Source organism: Hetaerina americana, unplaced genomic scaffold (genome assembly GCF_022747635.1).
Source record: "Hetaerina americana unplaced genomic scaffold, ioHetAmer1.1.p SCAF_1, whole genome shotgun sequence".
Classification (NCBI taxonomy): domain Eukaryota; kingdom Metazoa; phylum Arthropoda; class Insecta; order Odonata; family Calopterygidae; genus Hetaerina; species Hetaerina americana.
Window position 1 is genome coordinate 46,259,543 of NW_027286069.1, and position 14,580 is coordinate 46,274,122.

The following is a 14,580-nucleotide window of genomic DNA, read 5'->3' on the forward strand; positions in this document are numbered from 1 at the left end:
GAATAAATATGCAAAGAAACCAATTCAATAGAAGATGAAATGTAAAACCAAGCACAGGGGAAACAGTTACATACATGGAAAGGCTCAGAAGTACCCAGCCTGACCTCGAGGCGGCGGTAGTTATTTGAAAAACATCACTGTATTAGAAAGTACGCCATCTATAAAGCATATATTTCAAGTTTGAACACACCTCATTGCTTATTATTTGTTTGGCAGCCATGATTAGAGGATATTTTCAGAGAATTTATGAAAATGGAGAAAATTGGTCATCGTTATGTGATACATTACTTTTACTTGAACGGCCTCGGCCCAACCAATATAAAAGCTGAACTGGATTCTACTCTGGATGAGTCTGCTCCTTCATTGACAACAGTAAAATATTGGTTAGCAGAGGTTAAACAAGACCAGACGAGCTGTCAAGACGAGCATCGCATTGGTCGACCAAATGAGGTGACGACTCCAGAAACGGTGAAGAAAATTCACAAAGTGATACTGGATGATGGTCAACTGAAAGTGCACGAGCTAGCAGGCAGTAGGAATTTAGAAGCTGCGGTACACTCGAGCCAAACCAGTGTCGTGAAGATGTTTCAATTGATGGTTTAGCAAAGTTTCACAGCAACAAAGCAGAATTTTTGCACTGTTTCATAACCATGGATGAAACATGGGTCCATTACTTCACACCCGCGACAAAAGAACAATCAAAACAATGGATTCAAAAGGGAGAACCAGCTCCAAAGAAGACGAAGACAGTTTCTCATCTGCAGGCAAGGTCATGTCGGTTTTTCGGGATGTGCGTGGGATATTTTTCATTGACTATCTTGAAAAAGGACAAACTATCAACAGTGAGTATTATGCGAACTGATTGCCACATTTGAAAGAGGAAATCAAGCAAAAGCAGCTGCATTTGGCTAAGAAGAAAGTTTTGTTTCATCAAGACAATCCACCAGCTCACATATCTGTTATTTCAATGGCCAAAATTCATTGTTTGAATGGTTAAAAGTTAGAATTTCTACCTCATGCACCCTATTCCCCAGATTTAGTCCCCTCGGATTATTTTCTGTTTGCAAACTTGAAAAAATGGCTCCGTGGTCAAAGATTTTCAAACCGTGAAGAAGTGATGGTAGTGGCAGTTCATGGCTATTTAGAGGAGCAAGACAGTTCTTATTATAAAAAGTCTATTGAACTTATTGAAAATCGCTGGGAAAAGTGTTTAGAGCTGAAAGGAGATGATGTTGAAAATTAAATAAGCTTTTTTCCAAAATATTTGTTTTCTTTTTTGGGTGGGGTACTTCTGGGATTACCCTCGTACATGCAATGATTCTTATTTAGCATGCACAAAACTGCTTTTTCTGGTTGCAAGACTCCTCATAAAATCTGCCACTAAAAATGGATGTATGGAGACAACACCTATATGTAAAAGTTATATACCTATTAAAGATTTCTGGCAGCAGCAAATGCATGAAAACCTAGCATGTCCTTAACAGCATAAGAATTCTCAGGAATGGAGAGGAAAAGACAGGAGGTACCAATTTCATTTCTTTAAATGCAGGAAATATATACTCGTGAATTTTTGGAACAATTATTTAATAATAATATTGAATACATAAAAAACATTTATTGATGTCTATTTAATCTCATGGTTGAGTTTAAGCTGATCTTCTTTCGGAATTTTGTACCTCTTCAAGTTTGGTGCTATATGTCTTCGGAATCTCTCCCTCATTGACTGCCAGCTGCGCCCTGAAAAATATTGAATGTTTACTGAATAAATAAAATTATTATGTTTTCACACAAAAACTTACCAAGCATACCAATTTTATTTGATTGGGTGCCATGTGGAGAACGCGTCAAGCAGAGTATTCCATCCATTGTATGTAATGTTAAATTTTGGATATCATGGCACCTTTCATTTAGAATATACTAATGCTGACATTGGGTCTCTCTCTACCCTTCCTTCTACCATTCCCTGAATATCCTACCTCCTCCACATGAACACTCATTGCGATTGGTGCAAATAACCTCAGCTTCCAGTCACCTCCCAAAAACTACTACAAATACTTGTTAATACAAGTGAATCTAGAAATAAACACAATATCCTTTACATGTTTAAGTAAAAACTATTACCACTATATGCCCATTTCTTACTGTCAGTGGAAGGGAAGGAGAGTCTGCTTTGTCACCCTGGCATGAGCTTCCTTCCATTATTTTCACCAAAGAAACAGCCCAGGTGTGAACCCATGCACTGTCTCAATGGAAGAGAATTTTTTTCTTTATCAAATGAGGCTGTTTTTCCTGGATTTCTTCACTCAACTAGTGCAATAATTATGCAAAATACTCTCTATTTATTGATTGTTTTTTTTTGCAAGTAATAAATGTAGATGATTCCATGGGTGTCCCCAAAAACCGTGGCCATCACCTTTTCAGGGTATTTCAGTCTTCGCCTTCTTTGGAATCGGATCGCCTTTAAAATTCACTGTTTCAAGTGTTCCTGTCTCTGGAGTGTGCTAGTGTATTCGTTTCATTCAATCTTATGAATTGATGCAGAAACTCAACAGGATTTCGACAGATAAGTGCCAAACCAGCCTCTGAATAAACCACACAATTGTGTTTATTTTTGTTCATTTATACTATGAGCATCATTGCTGGATATTCTTAATATTTATTGAAGGACCCGTATACTTTTCTACAATGATATGACCACTTTATTTTAGGAAAATGATTATATCATGCAGACTTTTCTTTAAATTTTCTGATATATCTTAGCAAGGAATGTTGATATGCCAAGAAATGATGAAAGTTATTTGGGTGTCGAATAACAGTATATTATAAGAGAAAAAATTATAACAGTTGTACAACATTCAACCACATCCAAAATTAATGATTGTATATTTTTTGTTACACCATCAGCTACAGCTTGAATTTAAAGTACATGACCATACCTGGAAGAACTCCTCTTGACTCTATAAATTTCCATATTCGATTCCCTGTCAGTGGATCATCCGACCTTTTCCTTTTATTACAAATCCACTTCAACAGTTTCATGTCTTCTTCATAAGTATATAACCTGAAAGTATTTAAATTTATAAAGTTATTTAATTATGTATCAGGAGTAAACCCTGGAACACCTGTAAAAATAAACATCAAGCTACAATAGAAATAGCACCACAAAATTACTGCAAGCACCGAAAAAATAAATAGTTTATGGAAGATAGCATTACAAAGATTGAAGGTTTCCTCAATCCAATCCACTTTAATCTCCTGTTGCAGTGGTTTTTTTCCTTCAGAGCAGTGATAAGGACCAACTTGTGGTCAAAATACAAGTATAGTGTTTCCTTAGTTTTTACGAGATATATTACCTTCCTCCTTAATTTTCCATGTTTCTTTCTTTAGACAGCGGGTTTTAATTCCCTCCCATTTTTGGTTTTGACAACGCCATCCAGTGTTATGTCCAATTCATATTCCCAAGTGTTGGTATTGCTTTGCTGCAATACCTGATTGAGTGTGGATGTGTGTGAATATTATTCCCCCAAAGTAGGTCCCTGGTGTATCGATTAATTTATTCCCAAACATATTCAGTCTCTTCCTAGTTGACACACAAGTAGTTAAGGTAGGCCAGTGTTGGTCCCTGGCAAGGGAAAAACTTCCCCGTAAACCACTTTGGGCTAACCAGTGTGATTGTGTGTGTATTTGTAAGTTCCTGAATATGGTCCCTGGCAATAGCATTAATCCATGTAAACCTACTCAGGAAATACCCCCTGTGCAATTGTGAATGTCTTAATATTTTGAATGAGTCTGATCACTGACGAGGGATCAACTTTCCCCATAAATGACCACACCATTCTTAATATTTCCCTGCTTTTTTCCTTTAAAAGTGGTGTAAAAAACCCTTAATGGCTTAAGGAAAAATTATTATCTAATATAGTCAGTCTAAAAGAGGCCATAAGAAGCATTTTCTTCAATGCTTTCAATTTATCTTTTCCACTGGCTAGTGTTGTTCATTGTAACCTACGGCATTTTGGTACGTGAACAGAACCAAAGGTATAAAAATACCTCAAAATTGATTTGAATCAGTCATCAAAAGCATACCTATGTATCAAACAGTATAAGGTAGCACGAAGATGCACCTGAAAACTAATTCCAATATTTTCATACCAATTTATGGTCAGTACAAAGAAATTCATCACCAACTGATGTGGAGCATAAACAAATGATATCAGCACATACAAATGATCCCCAAGAACAAATAAAATATTGTCTCTCCATATTATGCTTAGATACAATTAGTATTAGATGCAGGATCAGTAACTTCTGAAGGCAGCAAATATGATCAAACTGATAATTATTTAAATTCAAACACATGTACTCATATTCACCAATGCTCAATTTTAATTTCTTCCATTCAGTGGCTAATGGCCTGGATTTTTGTCGGCAACCACCACGTCCTTTGCCAGTAGCCGGGTTCATTTTTAGGTCATTAAGGCTTTTAAAAAAATGCAATATTACTCATCACGGCATCCCATTACAAGTACCTTAAGCGTGTCTTCATACTTTGTACATATTCACATGCATAATATGGTTGGCCAAAACAAAATGGCAATAGAAACTTTTCGTAAAATCACTTAAGATTTCCCAAGTGCTGTTTCCAAATTTCTTTGAGTTTCCATATTCTCAGCTATTGAACAATAGTCCTCTCTAACTTCCCAGCAATAATGAACGGTGAACTAAGCCTATTGATTTAATTATTTTCATTTCCAGTAATCCAACAACTAATGAAGAACAAATAAGTATGGAACTCGAGTACATGTAAGCTGAGACAAAAACATGCCAAAGCATGTATTGAATAAAATTTAAAAAATAAATCCTTCGTTTCATATCTAAAAATAGTTGACAACATACCACTTTTAAATACATAGGTCTTTGGAAAAGTAAAATGTCAATGACATGATAATTTTCAACAAGGTTAGCAAAAGATAAAAGAATAATGTTAACAACTACCATATTCCCTCGCCCTAAGTAGCACTTTTTTTACTCCAAAATGTGCTCTAAAATCAGCAGTGTCTTATGAGCAGGGTCTACACGGGTATAACTTTGACCTATAAGCGCAAGCCAATTTGCCTGAAAAATATTTACTATTAAGTACATATTTTTTACTGCATCAGGAATAGAAAATGGTCGCCTTTATTGGAAATGTCGATAATATCACCGTTTTGAGTTAGTATAAAGCAACAGAGTTTTAATATTTTGTGGAAAGTACTTCCTAAAAAATTTGCCAATAGTAAATGTATACAATGCAGTGCTTTTAGTTTCATCTCAGTTTTGGTGCTACTGCAAAACTTAATACATACTGAGATGATGGGGATGTCACCCCTCTGCTAATACATACATACTCATACATTTCCTCTCTCCAGATAAACTCTTTGAGTTTACAGGAATTGAACCATAAGTAGTATGATAGTGCCGTTAAAGCATAGAAAATGATTGCCTTTAGTGTAAATTTCAATAATACCAAAATAACAGAAACTAAGGGTCACATGAAAGTTAAAATAATAATAACATCGTGGGATATTAAAACTTTGTTTGCCCACTGGTAAGAACCTCAGGGGATCTTAAAAGAGAAGATTGTCATACAGGATTGGATTTGAACTTGAAATCGTGAATTACATTTCAGAACAGTGAAAAAACAGCTTGAAGCTGATTTGACCTGGAGATAATCAATGTCAGGGATTCCACAATGAATAAATGTTGATATGCAGGTAGCCACTACTCGTTTAATGTAACAATTCAGTTTTCTTCGCATAGAGGGTTAACGTCAAAATATTTTCTCTCTGATCCAAGTATTTTCGTAAATTCTAGCCTGAAAAATCATGGTGCATCTTATGAATCAGGAAATATGGTAGTATAATATCTCAAGGACTTCAATAAAAAATTGAATACATGAAGGAAGCAACACACTGCAGTGACTAATTAGAAAAAAAAGGTCTGGTTGGCATTTTTGGAGGATTACTAGGTTATTTCTGTGGAACTCTCTGATTTAGGTAAATTTTCAAAAATACAACTGAGTTTTAAAAATACCTCCCAAAATTCCTAGATTTCCTGGCTCTGTCACCACCCTGCATAAATTCTTTATACATCCACAGCGACCATCTATGCCATAGGAGAAAAACTTATGACCACCTGAAGTGATACGCCACACAGTAGTCCCATTTAGTGGGACTTGGGACCATCCCAAGTCCCATCAAACAATGTGTTTGTATTTTTTCCGCCGCTATTTCTAAGAACAGTGGAGTGTTACATTGTGTTTTCCATTTAATGATCACTAAATTAATATAAACTTTCACAAATTTGAGCTAGTAACCTTCCAATACATAGCCTCCCCCTCCCTTAGACCACTAATAGGCACCTAAACTCAACTTACCCCCTCTCCCTTACTCCCCCTACCTTACCCCCTCCCCTGTCACTTATTCCCCTCTTGGAGTCAGACTATAAAAGTTGAAAAAATGTTGATGTATGTTACCTGATGATGATGCACAGCATCGAAACCATGGTCGTGAAATATTAAATCTTTATGGTGGAAATGTTAAGTTTCTTTTTACCCTCATAATTTCAAAATATTGCATTATTTATATAATTGAGACTTTAAAATAGACCTTTTGAATATTCTTACATATTTTAGCTAAGATCATGTTTCCAATAATTAAATTTCAGTCCACCACCTCTTGGAGCACATCACTAAAATGTAGATAGTCCTCTTTCACAATTTTATAAAATGAAAACTGATTTATAAATAGTTAATTTGATATATTTTACTCATGTCCCACATAAAAACAATGACGTTGTTCAACTGCCCATTTTGTAGGTTCATCCTCCTCCCTGAGATAACTTCCCTTTTATCCAGATATCAACCACTTAATCATCTGTTATTAATTAGACCCAAAAGTGGCTGCTTAAGACAGGTTTGTCAATACTTTTCTTCCTTCACAAATTATAATCATGACTAGGGAATATTAATCATGAAATTAGGCATTCAGGTTACCAAAGTCAGCAAATTATATGATTTGATACAAGATTCAAGCCACTCATTTGATACGAGAATAGGCTTTCATTTTTTTTTTCTCCTTGTGCAGTTCCAAACACAAGTTTTCATTTTACAAAAAATAATGCTTGATGCACTCATTCTCTTTGTCACAAACCCTATTTCTGGCTTACAAATTATAATATAACTGTAGCTTTGAATCCAAGCCATCATCAGCAGTTTCCCAGAGTTGGACGAGCAAGTGGTGGCCTTTTCTTTTATCTTTCTCTATTTCTTATCTCATTAAGATATTTTAAAAACATTTTAAAAGGCATACATTGGCATACCCCTTCTTCCACCCACTCAAAAGATTTATTGCACAATCGCTAACTTGGACATAATAACATTATCATTGATGGTTCCTTATCTATCATTTTAAGTGGGTGCACAAGTGAATGTATTTTCAACTACATACACATATCACAATCAACAAAGTGATTGCGTACATATCGTAATGAAGTTTTTTACTTAGAAAACTTTCCATTACTTCTAATACTTCACAATCCAGGAAACCTGAAAAATGTATTGCTACATGGATGGGCTTTTAATTCACACTCACCTTAAATGATAAGCAGGCTTTTGTCCATTGGCTACAACATTTGGAGACTTGTATTCACTTCTACAAAACTCCTCTTCTACACTATTGTCCATGTTCTTCTGAATACAAACAGACTGACTGAGAGGAGTGGATGTACATGCATTTCCCTTTCTTCCACACTCAGAGCCTGGCCCACCCTTTCTGAGCCATTCATTACACGCAACACTATAGTTGGTTCTCATAAAATTCCTATTCCTCCTCACTTTTAATGGACTCTTAGTTTTTTCAGCTTCTAGTTGGCTAGCGACCTCACCCAAGTCACTATTCTTCCCTTCAAGGTTGTGAGCTCTGGATTTTTCTTCTATCTTAGATTCATCTACCTTTACTTTTTCACTGATAGTTCTCCCATCAGAGTGGGTACTTGTACCATCTATGCACTCCAAGGTACCCTTTTCTTCCTCAGATTCCAATGAACTATCGTCAGTGATTGCAATCCTGTGAACTGCAGCCCGTTTTATTTTCCAACTCAGAGAAATATCTTCAATGGCATCTAATTCATGTCTACTTTTCTTACATAAAACTTCCTTGCTAAGTAAAGAGTATTCAGGTAATATCTTGTTGCTGGATCTCAATCTGCAATTTTCTTTATTCGATTCATGCTGCATCACTTCTCTAGTCTCATTTTCCATCACCTCACTCAATTCTGAATCCATGATAACTGTTGAAGTTCGAGCAGGAATACTGTTCAAAGGATGTTTGGAAACCTGCAACGAAGGACCACTGCCACAGAATTTTTTCAGTTCTGAGTAAATGAAAAAAATGTGTTCTTAGCTATACATAACTAACCCACATCAATTTAACCACTAGATACCACTTGATCCCTTGTTTTCCTCAAACACACACCACCGGCAGTCATTTGTCTCACATGAGATAACCTAAAACCATTTTGATATACAAACCTGCTCAGTAATTTATGCCTTCCTTAAGATAATCACAATTTCATTGAAAATGAGAGATGGCTAGTGTTTTCATTACATATCCAATAGAAAATTGATGCAAACCAGAAGCTTCTGGCTTATATGGCTTGCATAAGTTTTATGTATACACTAATGTGATTAAATGAATGATAAACAATATGTAACAATTTGATTTTTCTCAAAACTAGGATTATATAAGAATGTTAGATAAAGAATTAATCTTAGTAAATAATAATAATTCTATTGGTCCAGCGATCAAGTACATGATATAGGTCAAGTCAGAAGATAGTAGAATAATATACAAATTACTAGAACAGAGCACACTATAACAATGCTACACTCCATCATTAATGAAATCTACAACCTTGTAATACATTTTCTGGAGTAAAATTGCTTTAATTTTGGATTTAAAAACGAAAAAACTATTGATACCCTTTAACTCATTGGGTAATACATTGTTAAGTTTTAAACCCATTGAGTTTGGACCACACTATGAACTTGTAGTGCGTACATATGGGATACGAAGGTCATTAGAACTTCTTGTGAAGTGGCTGTGTACAGCACTGTTTTTATAAAATTTGATAAAATTATTTGGTAAAATTATTGCAAGTAAAGGAAAACTATTTCTTGCATCACATGGTTATTTTTTACCCCATTAAATGTATTACATATTCAGGCCTAACTTGGCATGAATTTTAATTTAAAATCTCTCTTAACCTGAGGACCCAAGAGGGTCCAAAAAAATACACTAGGAGAGAAATTTTTGCCTTCGTCTGCCTCATTGTGTAAATTTTAATGCTGAATGCAAAATTGAAAGAATTTTTCCAATCGTCTATTCCTCCCTGTCCAACAGCAGAGGATGTCATCTACAATCTGAACCAATCTCAAATATTGTCCAAGAGTTTTTCTTTAGAATTGAAAATTTTTTCTTCCAATCTGTCCATGAAAATTTTGGCCAGAAGTGGGGAGAGTGGTGAGCCCATGGCTAATTCCTTCCTTTTGCTCGTAATACCCAATAGATAATTGGAACAATTCTTCCGATATCTAAAAAGAGTGCATAATTCTTTAAAGTTCACCATGCAGCCGGCGGTCAATGGGAGAATAAATTTCCTTGACCTTACCATCGATTTTCAAGAGAGTAAACACATGTTCGGTATCCACAGAAAACCCTCAAATACTGACTTGGTGATTCCCGCAGATTCATGCCACCCCATTACCCATAAACTAGCCAGCTAGCTAAACTCCATGATAAATAGGTTAATCATAATCCCCACGCCTAAAACACATTTTGACCGCGAACTAAATACAATAAAATGCATCACCACCAACAATGGCTACAAGGAGGATTTGATCAACTCCTTACTCTGCAAGGAAAGGACAAGGCTTGCCACCAACATAACCTCCTCCCTGCAAACTGAACAGACCACGGAAACCCAAAAATGGTGCAAAATCCCCTTTATCAACAACACATCATACCAGTTAGCCAATGCACTCCCAAAGAACATATTTAGTCTCTTTTTACACCCCCTTCAACATATCAAAACTCCTTGGCAAAAACAAAGATGCCATTGACCATAAAGGGAAGAGTGGTGTGTATGCGATACAGTGTGAGTGCAAAGCCATATGTGGGCCAAATGGGTAGGAATTTCTCCATCTGAATCACAGAACATGAGAGGTGCTGATTTTGGGCAACACCACATCAATGATTGCCAAACACCTACTCGAGACCAACCACACCTGTGATTTCAAATTAAAAGTGTTACATGGGTCAAATAAATGCAAAAAATTAGAAGCATCGGAACAATTGGAAATCGTCTAACGAGTAAAGAAGAAAACTCCCCTCCTCAATGACATGCAGTTCACTACCTCCTCCCCCCTCCTTTCCATCAACTTACGCTGGTAAACATTGACCACGCGTGACACAACCAACCCCATCCTTGAGTGCCCCCCCCCCAATGTGTGAGTTAAGTGTGGCGTATTCCATCGCCACCCTTCCATAATGGCCTAATCCCCTTGGCCTGGACTCCAACCCTCGGCCCGCCTACTGTCATCGTTCTGGCTACAGATGGTTATTGGTGACTGTGACTGGGGTTAGCTCAAATGCAGAAGTTACTTCAGGTGTTTCCCAAGGAAGTTTTATCAGACCTCTTATATACCCACAATACATTAAAGACATTGATTCCGCAGTCACTAATAAGATGTGGTTATTTTCCAATGATGCGGTTGTTCACCAAGATATTCGTGATCCTGAGGATAGAGCAGCTTTATCAGATGACCTTAAAGCTATACAACAATGGTTCGACACTTGGCAATTAGAGTTAAACTTAAAAAAAAGCATAGTGATAAATTTTTGGCAAAAGAGCAATTCCTTCCTATACGACTATTGAATTGGGAATACCAAAATGGAATGTGTAGACTCAATTAAATACCTAGGCGTTATCCCCACTCACCTTATCTCCTGGGTGAAACACATACTGGGAATATGTGGACAAGCTAACAAAAAATTAAGATTTATCAGAAAAGTAAAAGGTAAATGTGATGAAAAAGTCAAAGAGAAATGTTATCTATCGCTGGTTAGGCCTCATTTAGATTATGCTGCAAGTAAATGGGATCCTCATGACGTTGGATTAATTGCTGAATAGGATTGCATGCAGGGTAGAGGAGCTAGATTTGTAAAACATTATGATAAACTGATAACGTATCTAAAATACTAGAGTAGCTAGGCTGGGAATCACTAACGGAGTGAAGGTTAAATTACTGATCAAAGCTCTCGCATAAGTTGGAAAGACATCTCTTTAGCAGTGATGTTGAAAATGTATTATTACTCCCATCATACTATGGCAGGAGAGATCATGTCAATGAAATTAGAGAGATCAAGTGAAGAACAGATAATTTAAGATGTTTTTCCACGAACTATAAGGGATCATAATAGCATTGTCCAACCATGGTAAGGTCAAGTTCGGGTAAAAATTAGTCTGGTGTGTATTCACTGCCTAGCACACACCCTAGCGTGGGTTTGCTTGGTACATAAATTAATTAATTGATAACCCTTATACTCCTCTCCTAAACATGGAAATGAATTTCCCACAAAAGACTAATTATAACCCAGGGGACCCATACAGCCAATAAAAATGCCACACAAAAGAGATTGGAATTCTATAAACAACAAAAGTGATAAGATGATAATACGAGGGTCATCCGGAAAGTAGTACCCGTTCGTGAATTAAAGACACAAAAGTAAATTAATGAAGTAAGTACTAATGAAGAGGCCACTATAGATTGCCAAATGTCTTTCCAAACTCAAGGAAATTACGCTCTTCATGGCACCACATACTATACATCAGATTCGTCGATATAAGTGAACTGTTCGGTGCAATGACAACCCGAATAACCTAATCGGATGCGGCTGTATTAGAAAACATCCTATTTTCATTTGGACAATATACGAGGGTCATCCGGAAAGTAGTACCCGTTCGTGAAATAAAGACACAAAAGTAAATATTAACAAACATAAAAAATTTTATTTGAAAGAGGATACTTTAAACTACTTCTCAACATAATCTCCAAGCAAATTAAGGCATTTGTCATAACGTGTGACAAGTTTCTGTATTCCTGCTGCATAGTCCTTCGCCGCCAGCTCATTGAGATACGCGAGGGACCCATCTTGCACAAATTTTTGCATAATGCAGATGGTGTTTAACAATTTCATGAACAATTGTTCGAGAAACATTGGGAAAATGCTCACAGATGTCATCAATTGTGACGCGCCGATCGTTCCTCACGAATTCGTCAACTGAGCTCACCAGTTGGTCTGTAATGACAGACGGTCTCCCCGAACGCTCATCGTCGTGTGTGTTCCCCCTCCCCATGTTGAAGTTGCGACACCACCGCCGAACAGACGACTCGTCCATTACATTGTCTCCATACACCTCCTTTAATTGGCGATGAATATCACATGGGCGAACGTTTCTTGCATTGAGGAATTTAATCACTGCCCTCACTTCACAACTGGCGGCGTTCTCAATTTTTTTAAACATTGTAAACAATCACAGAAACAACACAGGCAATGCTAGCGTCACGCAACTTGGCTCAGAGAAGGCAGACAAGCCACTGAAGCTATCTGACCTCGTCCAGCAGCTACTCGCGTCGTCAGCACTTCATGCGGCACGAACGGGTACTACTTTCCGGATGACCCTCGTAGATTAACCCATAAAATATTTAACTATATTTCAAAATTAAAACATGGATGGTGGGAAGAGACCAAAAAGAATGATTGGAATAACAGAAGAAGTAATCCAGAAAAGGGATAAATACAGAAATCTGGTAGATAGCACAAGATTTACTGAATATAAAAACCATAGGTAAGAACAAAAGGGTGTGAACCAAAGAACATGATAAAAATTGCAGGGGATAAGAGAAGTTATGGGAAGAAAGAAAAAAGTTAAACCAGGAGTAAGTGGCGGATGAGTAACGTCCTCCTCGTCTGCCAACCCAGAGGCAGCAGGTTTGATTACCACCTAGGTGGTCCTTTATCCACCTAGGGCTTGGGTGTACGCAATTGTCAAATTGTTACATCAATGCTCAAAGTCCGATGTAAAGGTCAAAGTGTTGTTTTCCAACTAATGCAAAATAAATAAATAAGGTCTTGAGTTCATTGCAGTCTATGGTTGAACCAGGAGTCTTGATTTATTTTCGCCCATAGATGGCCAAATTCAATAAGAGAGAGGACAAAAGGGGATCAGGATGGTGCAGTGACTAACATACTCTTTGCCAATCAGATAATCCAGGTTCGAATCCTATGGGGGCAGATATTTTGAAGTGATCTCCCGATCCCTACCTCAGATGCTTTGTGAAGAGCACTTATGTGAGTATATGAGTATGCCATCCATCTGATGAGATGTTAAACTGTGTACTCCTTGGCACCTTTGGTTAAGAGTCGGCTAATGTTGATGCCGGGTTTCTATTCACCCTTCCTCCTTTTCCATCCTTCTCTAATAGTGCAAATGACATCAACAGTCGGTTGCCACACCTAAAACTACAACTACTACCCCTAAGAGGATAAAAATATTCTGGATAATTATTTCAGATCAGAAGATTGAAATAACACTGGAATGCCAGCAAAACCGTCATCTGCCATGCTGAATCAACATGGATAGAACTTGAAAACACTTGACTCATGACAGTATGTAAATTAGTTATAAAGATGATATTTTGATGATGAAGATGATATTTTATGAAAGTATGACACAAACAAGATATGTATAAAAAGTATCAGCAACAATTTTTTCCTGTGTGCGTGAAGTGCTGAATTCAGACCATCGGTGTGTGCACATGATCGCAGATCATATTGGCATTGATAAGATGACAGAGCACACTATTGTCACTGAAAATTTGGCAATGCAAAAGATCTGCACTAAACTTGTCCCAAAGCTCTTGATGGATGACCAAGAGCAGTGAAGTGTCTGCTTGCAAAAACCTTTTTTATGGCATTGCGAAGATTCCCCAGCCCCCTTATAGTCACAACTTGGCACCAACAGACTATTTCCTATTCTCAAAAGTGAAATCCTACCTCAAAGGACACCACCATAGGACCCTAAATGCTGTCGAAGAAGCTTGCACGCTTGCCCTTGAGGACCTTCCGGGATCCACCTAACAGGGAGCCTTTTTGTTGAGGAAAAGCCATTGGCAAATATGCGTGTCGTCAATCAAGGGTTGTACTTTGAAGAATTTTGAGGCATTGTAGCAATATCTGAAATTAATCTATTTTTCCTAAACTTTTTATACAAACCATGTATGACAATATTTTGGCAAAATGTGGGCCATCTAAGAACCACATACATCACCTAGAGCTTCATTCTCAAAAGGTTTGCGTATCTCATTGGAGGCTAACAACTACCCATACTACGGTTCTGAGCAAAATCGGAGGAGTCAAGGGGAATGTTTGGCGGCATAAACTTCAAATTATAAAAAGACTGTAAGGCATGCATGCATTTTAT

At 37.1% G+C, this 14,580-nt stretch overlaps 1 protein-coding gene across 3 annotated transcripts in view; it reads right to left on the minus strand.

Annotated features, from left to right (window-relative positions):
- Positions 1-1,574: 1,574 nt before the first annotated feature.
- The window catches only part of LOC139691463 (uncharacterized), a 30,735-nt gene continuing 17,729 nt past the window's right edge, over positions 1,575-14,580 (minus strand). For 2 of the 3 annotated variants that reach the window (XM_071589288.1, XM_071589295.1), the window contains exons 6-8: positions 7,629-8,387; positions 2,937-3,061; positions 1,575-1,737 (exon numbers count right to left, since the gene is read on the minus strand). In XM_071589288.1, coding sequence (XP_071445389.1) covers positions 1,625-1,737; positions 2,937-3,061; positions 7,629-8,387 — 997 coding nt within the window. In that variant the 3' untranslated portion in view covers positions 1,575-1,624. The remainder of the gene's footprint in view (positions 1,738-2,936; positions 3,062-7,628; positions 8,388-14,580) is intronic. The other variant, XM_071589304.1, reaches the window with a different exon arrangement.